Source organism: Thermobia domestica, chromosome 5, assembly GCF_964235325.1.
Source record: "Thermobia domestica chromosome 5, izTheDome1.hap1.1, whole genome shotgun sequence".
Taxonomy (NCBI): Eukaryota; Metazoa; Arthropoda; class Insecta; order Zygentoma; family Lepismatidae; genus Thermobia; species Thermobia domestica.
The window spans coordinates 81,793,287-81,813,303 of record NC_137458.1 but is presented as its reverse complement, the minus strand read 5'-3'; the positions used below and the strand labels follow the sequence as shown (position 1 = coordinate 81,813,303).

General features: G+C 32.4%; 1 protein-coding gene across 1 annotated transcript in view; it reads left to right on the top strand.

Moving 5' to 3' along the window:
* LOC145685149 (uncharacterized) overlaps window positions 1-20,017 on the top strand; it is a 60,943-nt gene that overhangs the window by 38,929 nt on the left and 1,997 nt on the right. Inside the window, exons 4-8 of the mRNA XM_081757501.1 lie at window positions 1,398-1,497; window positions 2,987-3,266; window positions 3,550-3,606; window positions 8,435-8,516; window positions 13,231-13,337. Of these exons, the coding sequence (XP_081613627.1) occupies window positions 1,398-1,497; window positions 2,987-3,266; window positions 3,550-3,606; window positions 8,435-8,516; window positions 13,231-13,337 (626 nt within the window). The remainder of the gene's footprint in view (window positions 1-1,397; window positions 1,498-2,986; window positions 3,267-3,549; window positions 3,607-8,434; window positions 8,517-13,230; window positions 13,338-20,017) is intronic.

Here is a 20,017-nt window from a genome sequence, read left to right as displayed (position 1 = left end):
TGGATGCATAAGTGGCCACACAGTATGTACAGTGATTGCAGTTGCACATATTATCTCTGGCCTTCATCTACCTTACAACAACTGTACGACATTCAGTTCGCAATATCTATCATTTCCTGCATTTGTCTCGTGGTGCTCCATCATATTGCTTTCTGTTAAAAAGTCGCTTTCTATGAACATAAATTTTGAAGGTGAAATTGTAGATTGGATCCATGCAAAAGAAAAGTGCCATTATAAACTCTCTTGTACTAATCGTACTTAAGCAGTGCACATTGTGAAATATACATTCTTACACACTTACTAGGGAAGTATCTGAAGTGGTACGCGGAAATCTGCATGTGTTATATATCGTTGGAAAGGTCACATCGAGTACACCTCACATATGAAATATCTCGCTTGAATGAGGCCTGTAAGGGGTGTGACGACCATTTGAATATCACAAAAATGCACGATCCGAAATGCCAGAAAACGCGGACAAAATAGGAACCTATGATGTAATTGTTTTGAGAGGTGGTATATTTAGTCTTAATACGAATCTGACATCAAATGTTTACAAATAAAAATGGTGGACACCAATTACAAAAAAACAAGCTATGGATCTGTAATTAGGTATATAGAGATATTCGACGTCGATATGTATATATCGAATACCAAAAGCTTAAAATTCAAAATGGCCGACAAAATACAAAACACTGCAATGGAATTCAAAGTCAGTAGGTAGAGGTTTTCGTGGTCGCTGAGTACGAATTCAACGTTAAAAGTGCAAAATCCAATTTGACGGATCCAATATGGGTGACGAAAAATAAAAAATGTAGAGAACGGACATATGTTATTCTTAGGCATGTAGTAGAAAAATACCTATAGTACATAAGGAGGAAAGTAGGGGCAGATGATGTTTTACTATAAACAGGGAGTTTGTTTTGCTATACAATCATGCCAAAATTGAGGCACAGAATGCAAAGCAGGTTTCGTATCGCATATGAAAGTTTTATGATACGGACATATTGCAATCATAGACAATAATAATTTTACTACTAACTCCCTCCTCCAGCCCCGAAGAGCTCATTAATATAATTTTACTTGAGATTATTTGACTTGTACAATTTGGGATCCCATTCAAATTGCTATTCATATCATACACCAACAGCATTGTGTCGGTGTTACTATCTAAAACAACATTCATTTCTTTAAGTTTTCGTAGTTTTAAATAAAGTCCTTAAGTATAACTTTCTATAGTTGTTCAAGGCTTGTAACCCAACTAGTTGAAAAATTTACCTCTGTGAAAATCCTATTTTACAATACACTTTCAGTTGCAAAAGTAATCAGATGCAATATACAATAGCTGACATCAGTTGTAGCAACAGATGTTAAGTAGACTAACTTACAACTTATTTCAGCACATCAAACCAGCCAGAAAGAAACCAAAAATGGAAAACCTACAACATAAACGATGATAGGTTTGGGTATTTTGTACTCAATCCACAGCAGGATCTTAAGGTAAGAGAGATTTTATTTTAGATCAATAAACTAACTAAGGTAATACTTATAATACTCGCGGTTAAATCCAATTTAAAATGTTTTCTTAGATTTCCGACTCGAAGACTGATAAATTGTACGACAAGCAAAGGATATTTTTTTTTAAACTGAAGAATATGTTTATGTATTTTGGAAATCCAAGAAAGTAATACAATAAAACGTATTCTTCCCACCGTGAAACACAGCAGCGATTTTGTGATGCTGTGGTCATAATTTCCCATTATTCCGTACGTCCTTTGATTATAATCATAGAACGCATTACTGTCAGTAGTAATGCACTCATTTCAGGTGACTACAATCATTTGTCAGACCGATGCAGACCAGTGTTGTTCCGGCTTAGTTAAACAGCGATATGAAACCGAATTTGCGTTAGTCAAGTCTATTGTAAATGGTGGTGTGGAAAGATATTCACACGATCGCCTTCAGATTGTTTATAAGTGTTGAGTCAAATTCAAAATGGACCAAAGCGGAGCTGGTACAACCGATATTGCGCGGTATTGCGCAGTAACGGTGTCAGAATATCTACCATCTCAAACTGCTTTGGACACCTCTTGCGTATGTTTCTAAAAAAAATCTATAATATCATTTACAAAATTGTACATCTCCAGGTTATCTATAATGTTGTGCTGTAATGTAATTTGTACATGTAATGCTGTAACTTCATGTGCTGTAATGTAGCAATTTTGTGCACCGGAAAATCAACTGCAGAAAGCTGTACAAACACTATCTGATTAAAGATCAGTCGAAATCTGTAATCACTGTAGACAAAGCCTGGATATAAGTTACCGATTTTGGAAAAGTTAGAGAATCACCTAAGAAGGATCGATTCAATATAATCGCACCGAAAATTTGATAATGGTTTTTGCTGGATTTTGATAAAAATAATAATTGAAGATATTTCTCGTTGTCAACCCTCTTAAAATAAATTCTACGTATTACAAGCACTGTTATGATGAAATCTCTACACTGTGTGGAGGGAACATCAACTACATATAATTTTATCAGCACAAGTCTCCAAATCATCGTTTGTGTACTTTTTAGACGAGTGGAAGTTACAACTGGAATTCGCTATTCTTCTGTAGAATGTCCTAATAAAGAGTCATGATTTCATTCGATTGAATACTGGACCTTTGGACTTTTGAAACAGCATTTTTCTTCTTGCATGATGGATATAGTTTGAGGACCCTGAAAAGCGTCTCAACAAAAGTGGTATAAATTACAACTTGAATATTACTGGTAAAAGAATATCCTTGACTGGCAATGACTCTGTCATGTGTTGGGTGTCATAAAATACAACCAGTGGAGAAATATGGATTGCCATAGATGAGTGCACACTTCAACGTCATCTATATTAAAAGATTCATATCTCTACAATAAATTGCAACATTACTAATTAGTACCAACACAACTAATACATGAAATGTTATTTCTTTACTTTTTTAACTTTTAGATTTTCGTGAATTCTCCGGATGAACTTCCTCAAACTACAGCAAATTACTTTGTATATCCTGGAAATCAAAAGATACACACTGTAGTGTTGGATTTGTTTGCTACAAAGAGCACTCCAGACGTTAGAGGTCTCTCAATCAGCCAGAGGAAATGCTTGTTTCCAGAGGAGTATAATTTGGATATAAGTCCTCTCTATACTCCAGTGGCCTGCAGGTTGCAATGCAAATTTAAGCATTCAATAGACAAATGCAAATGTATGCCTCATCTTTTTTACAATTATGGTAAGTGAACTGCTCTCTATATTTATTTTACTTCTCTATTTCTTTTTTATAACTGGAACATAACTCTGAAATAATTTTGAGAAAATTAGTTCAAAACAAAATAAAAAGATTGTGCTCTGATATGATTTTACGAATACTACATTTCATCTTTATTGATTCTTCTTGATTTTAGCTCTTCTTATATGCATTTACGCAATTATTTTTCATTGCTATAACATCAAATATAAACTTCCTTTATATTCCAGTGGAACGGTGTATTGATAATAACTACTTCCTTTTCTAGGCAACTACAAAGAATGCGATATCGATGGTCTTGCTTGTGTTGCTGAACAAGTAGAAAGTAAGTATATAGAAACATTAACTATAAAAGTGCTTGTATTGACCTGTCACTTTAGTATATATAATTTATCATAAGTATCTATATTATATATGAAATTTATCTGGGTACCGTGAATCTTTCATATGTAATAATTAGTATTTGTTACGTATGAATCAAGTTATTGGCATAACAATTAGGACTGGCGGAACAAACAAAACATACTATAAACAAGAAAGGAAGTCGACTACTGTCCGGCTCCAATTTCTTGACGTTTGGCAAAAGCCAATGGCGCATAAGAGCGAGGTTGTCAGATTTCATTTCCTTTCGTGTACAAATATGATGTGAAATGTTTCTTTCGTGAAGCACAAATGGGAGAACAAAGTAAACGCTTCAAACCGAGAAGGGGGAAGAATAAGCACTGGTTTAGATTGCCTTGTGTGTGAAGAAACAATCTTACAATAAAATAATGAACCTCAGTACGTAGAATCATGTTTTCCTCTCCTGATTATTTAAAAACAATTTCCTTTTTTCCTAAACATACACTAACATTCTATTAACAAAGACATTTTGAGTGCTAATAATATTTCTCCCAAGCATTGCGTACTAGACAACCTCACTTAACTTTGATTGGATTTTGCAGAAAAAGAGAGCATGCCTTAAACATCAAGAGATTTGAGCCAGACAGTAGTTTATGTTTTATTAGTATGTTTGCAAAACTAACATGCATTAGAGATAAAATTGTCCGAGTGCAGTTGTGAACATGCGAGGAAAGTAAGATGAATACCAGGCTGCCGTAATACAAAATCTTTTCAGATGTGAAGTAATATCTGACATAAGATTTCTGAACGCCAAAGAGTAGAATATGGCTAACGCTCATTAGGAATGGAATGCCATTTATGGACCGACAGTAACGAGTGAAGGTGAAACAATGGTGCAGAGAACTTCAGAACAGGCGTTCAAATATTCATGACGATGTGGGTAATGGAAAGCCTGGTGTTTAGATAAACTATCTGGTGGAACGTGTTAACGAGAAAGTGCCATCCAATCATCGGTTCACAATAAATAAACTCGCGAAAGAGTTTCCAGAAGTGTCTGTGAAAATAGTGCATCGAATTGTGACTGACAAGCTGAGTTATTCACAAACTGTGTACTAGGTGGGTACTATAAGTGCTGACATATGCTCACAAAGAGCAAAAATGGCATCTGCACGTGATGGTTTGGCCTGCTGTGGAGAGGTAGGGATGTCCTCTTTTCTCGCATAGTGATGGAGAATGAAAGCTGGATATTGTAAACAATGGGCACTTAAAATAGCAGTCAATGCAATAGGACCTCTCAGTTTCTTCAAAAGCGAAGAAATTCAAACAGAAACCATTAGTTCACGAAATCGTGTCAACTGTAGTTTGGGACCAAAAGGATGTGATTCTTGTGGAATTATTGGAGTCTGAACGAGCAATTTCCACACACTGAATAATCTTCGACTGTCATCCAAAATCGACTTAGAGTAATGATACACTCTGGAATTCTTTTGATCCATGACAAGGATTCGTTCACACACAGCTGCTAGTACTGTTAAGGTGACTCAAAGATTTCGATTGGAACTATCCGCATAGCCCAGACTTTAACCCTAACTGTTTCTTTCTTTCTCTTCACCTGAAAAATGTGTGTGGCTTTCATCGAAGCGTTTGAACAACAGTGAAGTGCTCAAGACATCATTTCAGTTGGCTTATATATATACACAGAGAGTATATGGAAGTTTGCGTCAAGTTATCAGAAATTTCTGGAGGTTTATGGTGACTAAGTCGAGAAATAACCACCTCTCAGTTACTTGTAATCAATCACAATAAATTTTTTCCTCTCATTTTCTTGTTCTTCTAATATATATATATATATATATATATATAATAGTAGCGGATAGATAATAGTAATGGCATGCATAATAGTAGTAACAGTAGTAGCTGTGGTGTTAGTAGTATTGAGGCAAAAGAAAATATTTTGTATAACAAACAATTTGTAGTTATTACTTAGAAGTTAATGAAGAAAAATGAAACCTTATGGCATTTGTAATTGCAATATTATGAGATTACTGTCTTTATTCTATGGCGATAAAGATTGAAGCTGGAAATTATTAATTTGAACCATTTCCGATTTGAATAGAGAGTTGAAAGAGGACACAAAACATACTTTTAGAAAGCTGAATTGATTACAATGAAACATATCTCGATGTCTCTTAGAGCTTTTAGACTACGAAAATCAGTATTGAAATAGAAAATAGTAGTAAATTTCAACCACTTACGCTTTCAGCAGATTACTATCGGTTGTGATTATATATTCCCTTGAGGCCTTGAATGGTTTGCAGGAAACCGCTTGTAACTATTACTATTCTTTTTTCTATGCAGATAAAGGCTGAAACAAAAAATGGTTAATTTGAACCATTGAATAGAGGGTTAACGGAGAAGTCGGAGTATATTCTTGAGAAGCTAAATCGATTGCAAAAAGCCGTATTTTGATATTTCAAACCGTTTCCGCTCAATAGATATTAGTATTGAAACTTGAGGATTTGCTTGAGTGTTTTGAGGTTTGATTATATGTTCCCTTGAGATCCCGAATCGTTGCAGAAAATGTCGTCGCTATACAATACGATTTTTGTTCTATGGAGATAAATGTTGAAACCGTAAATAGTTAATTTAGTCTACTTTCGTATTGAATAGAGAATTAATGGAAAAGATGGAACCTATTCATGGACTGCAGAGTTGATAGGAAGAAAAAGTTTCTCCTTATATGTTACCATTTTTACTTTTATACCTATCGACAGACGGAAGGACGGACGAAAAAAATCATTCTATAAGACTTCCAAAACTTATGTATAGGATAGTTTAAAAGTTGAATCATTCTACACGTGTAGCAGCGCTTTTCAAAATTCTATTTCAGTGATAAGGAAGGGATCCACTTCTATGATTCTTTCTTTATAATCAAATATACGTTGTCTGCCTTATCATGACTGATAAATGATTGGACCTTTTGATATGAATTTTCGAACGTAGATAGTACCTACTTCGAATAGGATATTTTATTTTGTATCACGATATTTTAATTAAAATACATATTCTAAGAGGGAAGAGTAAGTTAAGAACATCTCATATTAGGAAGATGAAACTTGTACATAAATTTATTGTAAAAATGCGTAGTCAGATAGCTGAGCCTTTGCAAAGTTCTGCTTCTGACGAGGGAAATTTGAATTTCTATGCAGTTTTAATTTCGCACGAAAGCGAGGAAATGATTGAACCACTTAAAGTGAGTTTACCTGTGGCTTTACTATTACACTTTAATAAATATATTCCTGAGTGGGGAAGACGATAAGTTCTTGCAAAGAATAATAACAACACCACGCAAAATGATTTTCGAACTTAAATCAAGCTAACCTTTTTATATATATAATTTCATTTTCATTCAAATATTGATCACAAAGGAAGGAGTGAGTGTTCAAATATATATTTCTAATTATTTCCATGAACTTATTCATCCCGCTGAACAATACATTTTAGTTAGTATGGTATATCATATGGTAGAATATCGTTCAAACCAAACTAACGTTGAAGTTAAAAAAGAGTAATGTAAAATGATTATGGAGATAATAAATACAATAATTTAGAATATTTTCTCGTTACATCGAACAATATTCACTGAAATACTTGTAATTCTTCAGTGTTGATACTTGTTAACCTGGGAGCTTTTAAGGCAACAACTCAATTTCAAAATAATTATAATGTAGGATGTCCACATGATACCTCACAGATTACAAATATTAATTGCATGGAAACTATTAGTGCAGAGAATAACGGTTAGCGGCATCTTGAAGAGCAACTCAAACACTTTTTTGTTGTTGACTCTGGCACTAACAGTTCCCATGCAATTAACATTTGTAATCAGGGAGGCTTCATGTGGACAACCAGTCTCATAACTATAAATATTCTTTTTTTAAAGCAGAAACATTTTTGTAAGCTTAAAACAATGCTGTTTATGTAAAAATATGTTGCGTTCAATTGTGTTTCACGTATGCGAATATAACATAAATAAGGAAAAATAATTCCTGTTCGGTTTCAGTCTCGAGACATAGGCTATCTAGTGTTGTATTTATAACAAACAATCTCGCCAACTGCAATATTTTTACTTTTGTTTCTTCAAAATATATGTGGAAACAAAGAAAACGTTTAACATATGATTTTGGACAGACGATTTTTCATGTATATACGTATAAATTTTGGCACAGATACAAATATTAAAATGCTGTATATAGTGTATGTACCAAATAAGTAATGGAATTACAATCCACAAGATTCTCTTCATTGTTCTTGGAATTAAAACTTTATAGTGACCACATACTTATGATTACCAGCATCTCCAAAAATATCGTGTTCAATTCCCAGCAGAGGTGCTTAACGAAACAAAAAGTTCAGCACACACACACACTGCTAAACTAGATAGTGCACATTTCCATCGAATATCTATTTTTTTATTATTCTAATTCTTGAAAATATGTGAAGGAAACAAAACAGAAATATAGTCTGAGTCCAAAAAATGTAATTGGATTTCAAATTATAACCATATAACCATATAGGAACAAATAACGGAAAGCGTCGTGATAGACTCTACTTTAGCCATTAGCAACAAGCGTTAATGCATCATGAAAGTTTTGAACCATAGAAACCAATCTCTGTATTTATAGGAGTTAAAATGTAGCGCAATTAGGAGAATCACTGTATGTCTTAACATTAAAGTAAATTTAAACATGTTGATTAAATACATATTTAAATTAAACTGCGATGTCTAATGTATCACTCTTTATAATTAGCTGCTGGCGATGAAGAAGATTGTGGATGTTATCCAACCTGCGATGAGGATAATTATCAAACTAAGACAGCTGCAAAAGACAAGTAAGTCTCTCATATTTAATGAGTACTTTGAGTTGATTTCCATTGTTAGTTGAGTACTTTGTATCCAAAAATCTAACATTCTGTTCTAATGTGTCACATTCTTATTTGTATGTTAACAATAGTTACGAGACGTGGAATATGGGATTCGAACCACATGTGCTCAAACTGGGAATCAAAATTTTGTCTCGTTAAATAATGACGTGTACACTAATATTATAGTCACTAGATAGTTCCAATATTACGTTTCTTATTGAACAAATTTTCAAAGAACTATATTCAATGTTGAATTGTTGCTTACAATTGTATGGAGCATTATGTATTGAAGTATTATGGGATATTCAATTTCGTTCTTTATCATACACATCGTTCACGGAGTGAATGTATGAATTGGACACGTGAGAAATCATTATATGTATTGAATACTTAATTTAAATAAAATCTTAGTTTCTCATTCTTCTTGTATCCACATAAATAAACTATATGTCTTTTTTGTTTTAAATGTTTTGCGTAACAAATTTATATTTGCGTAGCAATTTATGTTTTGTATTGTATTGTTGGGTGAAATGGAAATATTATTAGTAGTACTATTTGTCATGGTTAGTATTTTACTATCTCTCGTGGACGCGTAAAAAAATAAACATTACTTTTATATCAAACAAGGTTGATAAAAAGCAAAGTACAAACAAAAATAGTAACAAATATATCCAAAGAGAAAAGTACCAACTTTGTCAAAGTACAGACATTCTGAGAAGACAACTATTTTGAATGTTTCCTTTCGGAGTATTTTCTTTAATACTGGATTTCTACTGCGTCTAGAGACAGTAAATTGGTATTACGTAGTTCATGAAGTGAACTTTCAATTCTTTAAAAAATAATAATAATAATAAAACTTAATTTCATAAATATATGTAATATCTATACTTATATCGCAGCCAAATGCTACTTGGATCCAGGATTAATTCATATTTTTAAGTGTTCTAAATCGAACATTACTTTGTTTCACAATTTAAATGAGAAACTAAAGGGAGTAGCATATAGAATGTTTCTTGACCAAAGCTATGAAACAACTGGAGGTGTCATTTATGATACTTGAGCAGAATTTAAAAGAATTATAGAGAGATCTGAGAATAGAAAAGAAAGTTAAGTTTCTTAGTTTCCTAGTGATCTAGTTTCCGAAAAGTAAGTTTAAGTCTTGTATTTCAAAGTCCAATGAAGCCAGACACGTAGCCAGGATTTCGTGAAGAAGGGGGGTCTGTGACATGAAATACAAGGGGCTCGACCATTCTAAACTATTTTACTGGAACATATATTGGTTCTTTTAGCTAGGATTTCGTAACGGGGGGAGGGGAAAGGCGTGGCATGAAATACTGAAGGCCCAGGAGCTCGATCAACCTAAACTACTTGAGTGTCAACATATATTAGTCTGTTAGGACAATAGAAAGAGGATGTGTTGGTAAGTATTTTAATAACAAACTATGATGAAATCTCGGGTGAAAGAATAAAAACACGTATTGAAAAAGATTTTACAATATTTAAGTTGTTCCTCTGTTCATTCAAATATAACAATTTTCCTTTCATTAAGACCTCAACTATTATGAAAAGTACAAACTCAATAATGTCTTGTAAAATATTTTACAATATCTGCGTTCCTTTCTGTGTTGAATCAAATGTTAACAGAACTTTCCTTCCACATATTTTTTTTTTTTTTTTTTTTTTTTTTTTGTTTTTATTATTCCATCAGCCACTGTCTGCTCTAAATGACAGGTTAATAAAGGAGCAGTACAAAATTGTTTTTGAAATAGCATGTTTAATACTGCAAGATGCGATGACGAAAAATTATGATAAAAAATGTCCACGCTGTTACACAATGGCACTATGCTTTCGGACGCTTGAAATCGCCCTGACTAGCAGCAGAAATTCTGAAAATTCTGTAACTTCTCAAGAAATTTCAAATTCCTTGACTCTTCCAGCATATCTCGCTCACCTTGCCACCATGTATTTCAGATAATACAAATCTCCTCATAAAAAAGAGTAACCAAAAGCTTCCTGTATTTTTTATTTTTATTTTTAACGCTGATCTTCGTTTTTCTCATTTCATATTGTTTCATTCTTCCTTATTTTTTTCATTTCTGGTCTCGAAACGAAGGGGGGGAGGGAGTCCGGACCTCTGGACCCTCCCTTTGTTACGTGCCTGCATGAAGCTCTCAGTTTTCAGATGAAATAAAATGTCACAGGGCACATGGTCTTGTTATTGTCAATTTTGTGACAAATCTTTACTAGTATGCCGAGTGGTCCGTAGTATATTGGTCTATGTTACTGAGAACCTGAAAGGTACCTAAGGGAAGCCATTGGATTTCGTGGAAATATGCATCACTGAATTTAATTTGAAAAGAGAAGCATTGTCTCTGAAAGAGAAGTAAAAGCTATTACACGGATCCCAATAAAAATTCGTGTATTTATGAAATACGTGCAGCTGCCATAAAACAAACTCAACACAAGCAATGATGTCAACCTGAAACGCTATAAAATCCCATCTTCAGACGCAAAAAATCCCATTTTGCCTTTCAATTTCCCACGTTGTACTTTTTATGATAATAATAATAATAATAATAATAATAATAATAATAATAATAATAATAATAATAATAATAATAATAATAATAATAATAATAATAATAATAATAATAATAAACTATACAAATGAAGCAAGAGAACACGTGTTACTATTTTCAATTTCAGGGTAAATTATCAATAAATTTCGACCTTCTACGTATATAGAATAGTTTTTAAATAACTATCTTCCTTAATCGAGAACAAGTATATTTTGTTATGTTGGCAGAAATGCAGTAACTACATGATACCCTTGAATCATCACATTATACTGAGCCAAATGACACTAGAAAAGTTTTGCTCTCCATATATTTCGTGTGGAAGGTTTGGAAATAATTGTTTCTCGTTTCAAACTTTATACTTTCTTTCTTTCATTCTTTCATTGTTTTGATTTCTTCTTTCTTGAAATACGAAAGCATAAATTTCGTTTCCTGGTATTTGATTCTTAAGAATCACATGATTAACAACTCTACACTAGTACGGATTTGCCAATAACAAAGGAGAAAGTTAAAACTAAAAGATGACAACGCTAATACGTTTATTGATGACTCATTATGCCTGCTTCTCGCTCATTTTGTTAGCGTGGAGTATACATATAGTGAAATATCTCATATAGCTTGTCTATTTCGACGAAAAATTCCTTTATCCCATTCCGAATAATTAATGTCAAAACATCCCATGAAAGAGATTTTTACGACGGGTTGGCATCTTTGAACACAAATTAAAAGAGTCCAAAATGTTATTGGAGGCCAGAAATGAAGCAGAGAGACTTCTATTTGAAAATCTATTTATTCATTTAAGAAAATCTAAATTAAATTTAGACAAGGGATAGTTAAGTAGTGAATGGGCAGCAGTAATAACAAAAATCGGATTGCATTGGCATAACAACAAAAATAACAAAATGAGTTGGCAACCTTTTACTAACGAACAAAAAAGTGCACGAATTGACTCCGCCATTTTGCAATTTATATCACCAAAATTTGATGTGTGATCATTGAACTTGCCAAAGTGTGTTCCAACACTGCTTTTCTCTTGATAAGTTCGGCCCATTTTATTTCCTAATATTTTTATTTTTCTTCTTTCTCCTTTATCCTCCGTGACCAAGACTGTAGGGAGAGTCGAGAACTCGAAAATATAAATATAATAATATTCAGGAATTACAAAAATCTTTAAGTAGAATGAATCATCTTTCTCCCTTAGCTTAAAGGCCATGATCGCGGGGTCTTAAACTGAAAGATTTCATTTCTTTTCATTATTTAAGCTAGATTTATAAAACTCCTGAGTGTGGTTTTACATTATTTGAAATATTCTACAAAAATATTTTCGTGAAGGATCAACAGATGAAATAAAAAAAAATGTAACGTGTTGATTATTTTGACATTGTCGTTTCTAAATTTAAAGCAATTTTACAAACTATTTGTAAACCAGATGTTTTGAACTTACGTTTCTACATAGTTATATTTCAAAGTGGGTACATGTTGCAGATTACGAAAATTTTGGAAATTTTGATTTCAACTCAGATCTTGATGCGTTTTTTTCTTCTTTCTAGTAAGTTTTTGCCAATAACATTGCTATATTATTTTATAACACTTAATGTATTAGACAATTTTTTATTCAGGTTTTAATGGTATTAGAAATAATTCACTTTTTCTTCCGTACATGAGTATGTAATAATGGCAGCATTAAATTTACCATCATAACGTGATGTGCTACTTGACAGAAATAAATACATACTTCATGTTTTTAGTCTTTAGTGAACTTTTATTTAGTCTTTAGTAATTTTTAAACTTGGTAAGAAATTAGAATTTTTTTCATCTTTCTAGAAAATATTTGTTTTTGATTTCTGAATCATTATGCCATCTTCTGTCTTTTAGGAGAAATAATATAAATGCATCTCTGAAGCAGGTCGGCAAACTAAGTGAACATCTTTAAGTATAATCTTTACTCTGTAGAAATCCCTGATAAATAATTCATAGATGAACTGCATATTTTATACTACTTCTGTTGGTATTGTAAATAATGCATATTTTACGAAACCAATATGCGTCTTGTGATTGCTTAAAAATAAACACATTTCACTTAATGATAAATTGTTTCTTTTTAGGTATGGAGGTGAATATGCAGGAATGTATGGATATTTTTTCGGTATGCTGGCTTTTCCCTCAGTGGGATACACAAGAGATGTATTATTTGGAAAATTGGAAATGCTGGGTGAGACTTTTTTTTTTTGATTTTGTATGGTTTCATATATCTTACTGTTACTTTCGAATTTATTACTAGCTGAAATGTCCGTTCATTACACGGAAAAAATAGGTTTATGAAGAATAATTGAATCTTTTTCACCTCATGACACGCATTTCAAAGAAAATCTAATTATATATATGCAAAATAATAATAAATAAATAAATAAATAAAATTAAATTTAAAAAATAAGGTACTCTATTTTTGGCATAAATGTTGAACTCCCCGACTCTATTAGGATATGTAGCGCAGTTGCTAACGCTCTCGCCTTCGGTGCAAGCAGTCCTGGGTTCGATTCGGGGTGGGGACACTCGGTCGAGAAAGTGTAAAACCTTTTTCAACTCAGCCACCCTGAATAGGGTTTCCTGGGTTTTCCTCATTTACACCAGGCAGATGCCAGGGTGGTACCTAACATATAGGTCTCAGGCCGCTTCCTTCTTTCCCCAATCCTTTCTTCCTTCACTTTCCTTGGATAGTGTGCTCGCTGAGGGACATTATCCCTCAAATTTGACAAGCTAAATGGCCATAGATGCCGAAAGCCCAGAAAGCTAAATCTCTTAAGATATGTCCCTTAATCAATGTAACATGAAATAAACCTTGAGGCAGGAACTGAATTAATTCCAAGATTTGTTTCAAACGGGTAAGCAGTTTTTCCGTGATACGATCCGAAACAACAGACAACGTCTATTCTAATATGGAGAAAACATAGATGTTACACCTTCCTCCCTTAAAGCCAGAATTTAACCAAATACTAGATAATTTGTCTGATTATTTCTAATGACCATATCATATATACAGATTTTTACCTTCCTAACTTTAGAGGTTCATGAGACACTCTATTTAACGCATTAATTTTGAATCTGATACTCCTTTAGGCAGGGGCGCCCGAAGGGGAGGAAAGGGAGGGGCCCGGTCTCACGAAAATGTATTAAATTTCTTAATATTTTCTTAATACAAATAAAAAATACCAAACGTAATATAACAACCAGGGAAATAAGCCGCCCCTCCCCTCCCCAGAAAATTTTCTACCGAGGCCCATGCCTTTAGGTCATGCCTTTCAATCAAAGTAATGATTAAAACCTAGCTAGTGGTAGATACTAAGGATGTTCCAAAATTCTTTTCGATATTTTCATCCATTTTCTCTTGATGCGATCACATAAAATAGACAAAATTACTTTCAATGTGGATGAAAAATAATAGTAAATGCCTCTTTCTTTTTAAAACGGGAATTTTTTTTAATATTATGGGACACATGTCCATTTATTTTTAGTAACTAGTTTATATTCTAAGGTTCTTCTCCCTAACTTCAGGGATTTATGTGTTGCCTTATTCTAGACAAAACGTTTAAGTCACCTTTACCTCCATTAGCATACTTATTTTTTTTTTTTAAATGTTCTTTATTATTCATTGCTCTCATATGACAAAAGGAGATTTTTGTTCATATCTCAAGTTTCTGGATATATGAATTTGCCCTGAATTCTAGTGAATCACTTTCGCTTTTTCATATAATCATATATATTGCCCCGCCCCCTTCCCCTCATCCACTTTCCAGGCAGAACTTTCAAAAACGATGAAGCAAGTATTTTCCTTATTTCTAATAAAGAATATGTATAACAAATCTCACACCTTCAACATAAGCGAGTCCTTACATTAAGTATTTTCTAAAGTAATAACGAGAAATTTTAATAGTATAGGAACTGTCCTCCTTACCGTCTTTAGAAAGGAAATTTTCGTAGACGCTGAAATACGCAATTAATTATTTTCATTTCAGAGTTTATATGCCGATTTTTACGTCAAACTTAAGTTAATCCTCAATATGGGCTGTTTCTCAAAACAAAAAACAAACAAACAAAAAAAAAAACCAAGCAATTTTGGAATTGTTAATGCAATGATCACCTTTTCCCCTCTAAGGAGCGCAACTTTCCAAAATGCTGAAATATATCCCAATATTTGTACTGAAAAGTTTATATATCGAATTTCACGTCTTTATCTTAAAAAAAAAAAAAAAAAAAAAAAAAAAAAAGAAAAAATCAGATATAGCACTTTCTAAATAAATAAACGGAATTTTCAAAAGCACTAAAACATGTATTCTTCTATTTTTAGTTAAGAGTTTATAAACAGACTTCCACATTTCCAACTCAAGCAAATTCTTATAATAAGCATTTTCTGAATAAACAATGCGAAATTTTAATGTTATAAAAATTACCCCATTAGCTTCTTTAGAAGTGGAATTTTCGCAGATACTCAAATAAGCTTTTAATTACTTTTATTTAGGAATTTATATAAATTGATTTTAACATGTCTAACTTAAGCAAAACCTCATAAAGGACAGTTTATCAATGAAGAAGGGAAAATTTGGATATTATTGTAAGAGCTACCTTTCCTAAGGAGCGGAATTTTCTTGAATGCTGAAACACATATCACATTATTTTTATTTAATAGATTATATAAGGAGTTTCATGACTCTAACATAAGCAAATCCCCAGATATTGCGTTTAATGAATAAATAAAGGGAATTGTCAAGATTATAGAAATATCTTCACTTTTTCCATTCGGAGCGGAATTTTCAAAACTTTTGAAACACATATTTTCTTACTTTTAGTTTAGAGTTTATGAACCGAACGTCACACATACAACCTAAACGAACATTGGACACCTTTTATTTTATTTTATTTTATTTTATTTTATTTTTATTTTTATTTTTTATTTTATATTATTTTATTTTTATTTTTATTTTATTTTATTTTATTTATTTTTTGGGAAATTTGGATATTATAGACTTGACCCCAGTTTTTCCCCTCAAGAACTTACTTTTCAAATACACCGAAATACGTTTTCCCCAGTTTTATGTGAGTTTATAGTCTATACCGAATTTCATATCTTCAGCTCAAGTGAATTCTCTCATTGAGCACTTTCTCAATAAAGAAATTGAAATTTAAATGTTATAGAATCGACCCCTATTTTACCCTCTTAGGAGCGGAATAATCGAAGCCGTTGAACTATACATTCCCCTATTTTATAGTACAGTTTATATATCTAACTTCTGGCCTCTAACTTAAGTGAATCCCGACATTCGACACTTCGAGAATAAATAAAGGGAAATTTCAATAAAACATAAATTGACACTTACTTTTCCTTAGAGGCAGAATTTTCGAAACGGTCAAATATGTTTTCCTTTTGTTTTATTAAGAGTTTCTACACCGAATTTCACGTCTTCATCTTAAGTAAATCCTCACATTGACGACTTTCTCAATATAGAAATTGAATTTAGATATTAAATAAATGACCATAATTTTTACTTCTCAGAAGCAAAATTTTTGAAAACGCAGTTATTCCCTCATTCCTGCCTCCCTCTCCCCCCGCCTCGAGTTTGTATTCCGAATTTAACATCTCCATATTTAGCGAATCCTTACATCTGGTATTTTGTGAATATATCAATAGAAATTTGAATATGACTAAAATAATTGATCAGAAACGCTTAAATATGTGTTTCCTTATTTTTGATTGGAAGTCTATATACTGAATATCAGATTTCGAACATAAGTACATCCTCACATTTTGCAGTTATTGACTAAACAGTAAGAAAAATTTGAACACTTTATAAATTTCTATTTTCCCCCGTTTCCAGTGATTTTCTTTTTTTTTAAAAAAAAAAAGAAAAAAAAGAACGCTGAAAAACGTACTTCTCTAATTTTAATGAAGATTTCATTTGCCGAGCTTTGTCTCTCTAACGTCAGGAATTCGTGAGATACTCCAGTCATAGGAAAAATTTTGGACTATTTTTTTGTCTCTTTCTTATGGATATTTCCAGAAATCTATCCTTATTCCCTATCTTCGTGGCAAAAGGAGTATTTTCTTCAAATTTCATATTAATACCTATAGCAGAATCATTTAGAGGATAATCAGTTACCCACTTCTATTCTTTTATATAATAGTATAGATTTCAACATGCTTTAAATTACACTTTCTACAATTTTAGAAGCTTAAGAGCTCGTTTATCTCACGAGGATAATATTTGTATAGAAAATACTTGAATCCTCTTCTCGCTTAGGATACGTATTTCAGTGAAAGTGTAATAATAAAAATTGATAAGGTACTCTCCGTTTAGCATAATGTTACAACACTCTACCCTCTTAATCTTCCAGTTAATCAAATTTACACGATCAAACGACCAGTTTAAGATGAATGCTAATTATTTTTCAACTCATTTCAAACGGATCAGCCGTTTTTCCGATTCTAAAAACTATGAATTCCACACTAGGCTTAGTCATTTTGGACATTTAACTTTTCATCCCATCCCAGCCCACAACCTGATCGCTGAACTTGAACTTAAGCGACATTGGGAGGGTCACTATTCATTTCAACGACACCGAAAAGTATGTATTGCACATTACTATCAGCCATTTTATATTATTTTTATATGCCACACTCTTCTAGTTCTCTCAGGGTGCTAATAAGAGATGAACGTGAATTAAAACACATTTGGATTATCACTCATCCCGACGATTATAAAAATATGGATTTGATACTAATATTGGTCACTTTAGATTATTTTTACATGCTCTCTAGGAGCTTATTTTTACATACTATTGGTCTTAGCTTCATTGGGGTTGAATTTGAATTTAGACGGCATCGGGTCACCACTCAACCTAGCGACGATGAAAACTATGGATTTGACACAATTATCGGTCGATTTTGATCATTTTTAACCTTCTCCCCCGCGTCCCCTTCCCCTGCGATGTGCTAAAGAAGACTAAACTTAAACAACATCAGGAGTATACTTATTCATTCCATCAATTCTCAAAATCTGGATTCGAGAATAATGTCTCACATATTCGATTATTTTTATCCATTTTTATCACCACCCTCTTATTCCTCTATACGTATTCAAGCGTTGTCTTACCACTACAATATTTTTTCCATTTAGTAAGTAATATGTATAGCAAGTATGGTTGAAATTACCCTCGAAATTCCAGAGGAATTTACGTACATATCTATATATATCTATATATATATATATGTTTATAACTTTATTTATCCTAATTGTAATTTAATTTATAATTTCTAGTATCACATCTATATACATGCATTTTTAATTTACATTAGTTTTCATTTCATATGAAAACTACTTTCGAACTTTTAGTTTCAACGGTCAAATTTTCCGTTGGTTCGGGAGAACCATGTTCGATTCTCGCTGATAGCATGTGTGATACGAATTCAAAGTTAAAGTTAAACTATAGTTCTAAGTCCCACATAAATTCCTTGCTGATAGGAACGCTAAACTTCAATCCAACCAAGAAGGTAAAATTTTGCATACCTTTTTTTTCTCTATCTCTTGAAGAATGACTTTGCACTAAATCTGGTTACTTCTTTATCATTGAAAATGTTAAATTTGAAAAGGACCAATCCAATAAAAGAAGTCTTATTTATCTCCAGCATTTCGTAATTTATCTCGTTTCTTCTGTATTCACTGATGACGAGCCATCTACAACTTGAAAGTTATCATTTATTTTCTCGGTCTTGCTTAAAAACCTTTTGTATGCATATGTACAGCGAAATTATGTAATTTGTCTTTATTTCGATTCATCATAACAAAGCTTTGAACATTATGTTTGTGTACAGGATAACAAAGTTCCGGATCACTAAATGAATTACAAGATCTATTGCATTAGAAATCTACGAATCTTAAACATAACTGTAGAGGTCCTGATTTATTTCGTATAAAACTGAATACTATGCTCGATGAAATAATACGTATTCAACTTCAATTAAGTCAAAATATTATTCTTGTCTTTGATATAGTGCGAATTTTGTAGGGAATGGAAAAATAGCTCTGGTACATCAAGTTTGCTGTGGAGCAGTTTGATGTGAATTTCTCTATTTCATGTACTGTTCTTCTGCTACAAACGAAGTATTACTTAAAAATTTAACTTAAATAAAAATAAAACCTGACCGAAGCGTACACCTATTATTACTATTTTGTATTATAGTTTTCACAAAATAAGATTTCCTTAGTGAGATTCATTATCAGAGTACAATTTGAGAGTGCAGATTTTATCTAGAAAATGACAGATTACATCTTTTAACTTCCAGTAAAATTATCACTTTCACTTTTACCTTCAGAATTTCTTTCTTATGTCCAGACGCCTTTTTAGTCCTTTTTCTTTTCTGCCTTATAAAAAAACCTTGTTTCACAGATCATACACTCGTGTAAATCGATCTGTGTAGTTTAAGTTCATTGAACTTTCTTTTGTTTTTCCTGTTTATTCATAAGCTTCTATCCACTTTCTTACAATCATTCTTCTTTACCTTTCTAGTCCTTCCAAACGTTCCTAGTCTAGTCTAATCTAATCTAATCTCTTGGCCTGTTTCTGTTACATGATATGAATCATGTTTTCCCTCCGTAATCAAAAGTCATCTTTGAGCTGTTTATCATATTTTTCTTAAACTTTTCCCTCTGTCTCGTACACTCCTTATTCACTTTATTGTATCCACATTCTTTCCCATCACCCCTCTCATTAAATCCAGTATTATTCTATATCCTTCTCCATATGTTCTTAATCCTCCTTCTTTCGGCAACTTGTTAAGAACTTTTGTTTCATCTCCAATATTTTTTTTTTTTTTTTTGTCAAAAAACATATTTTCTTTTC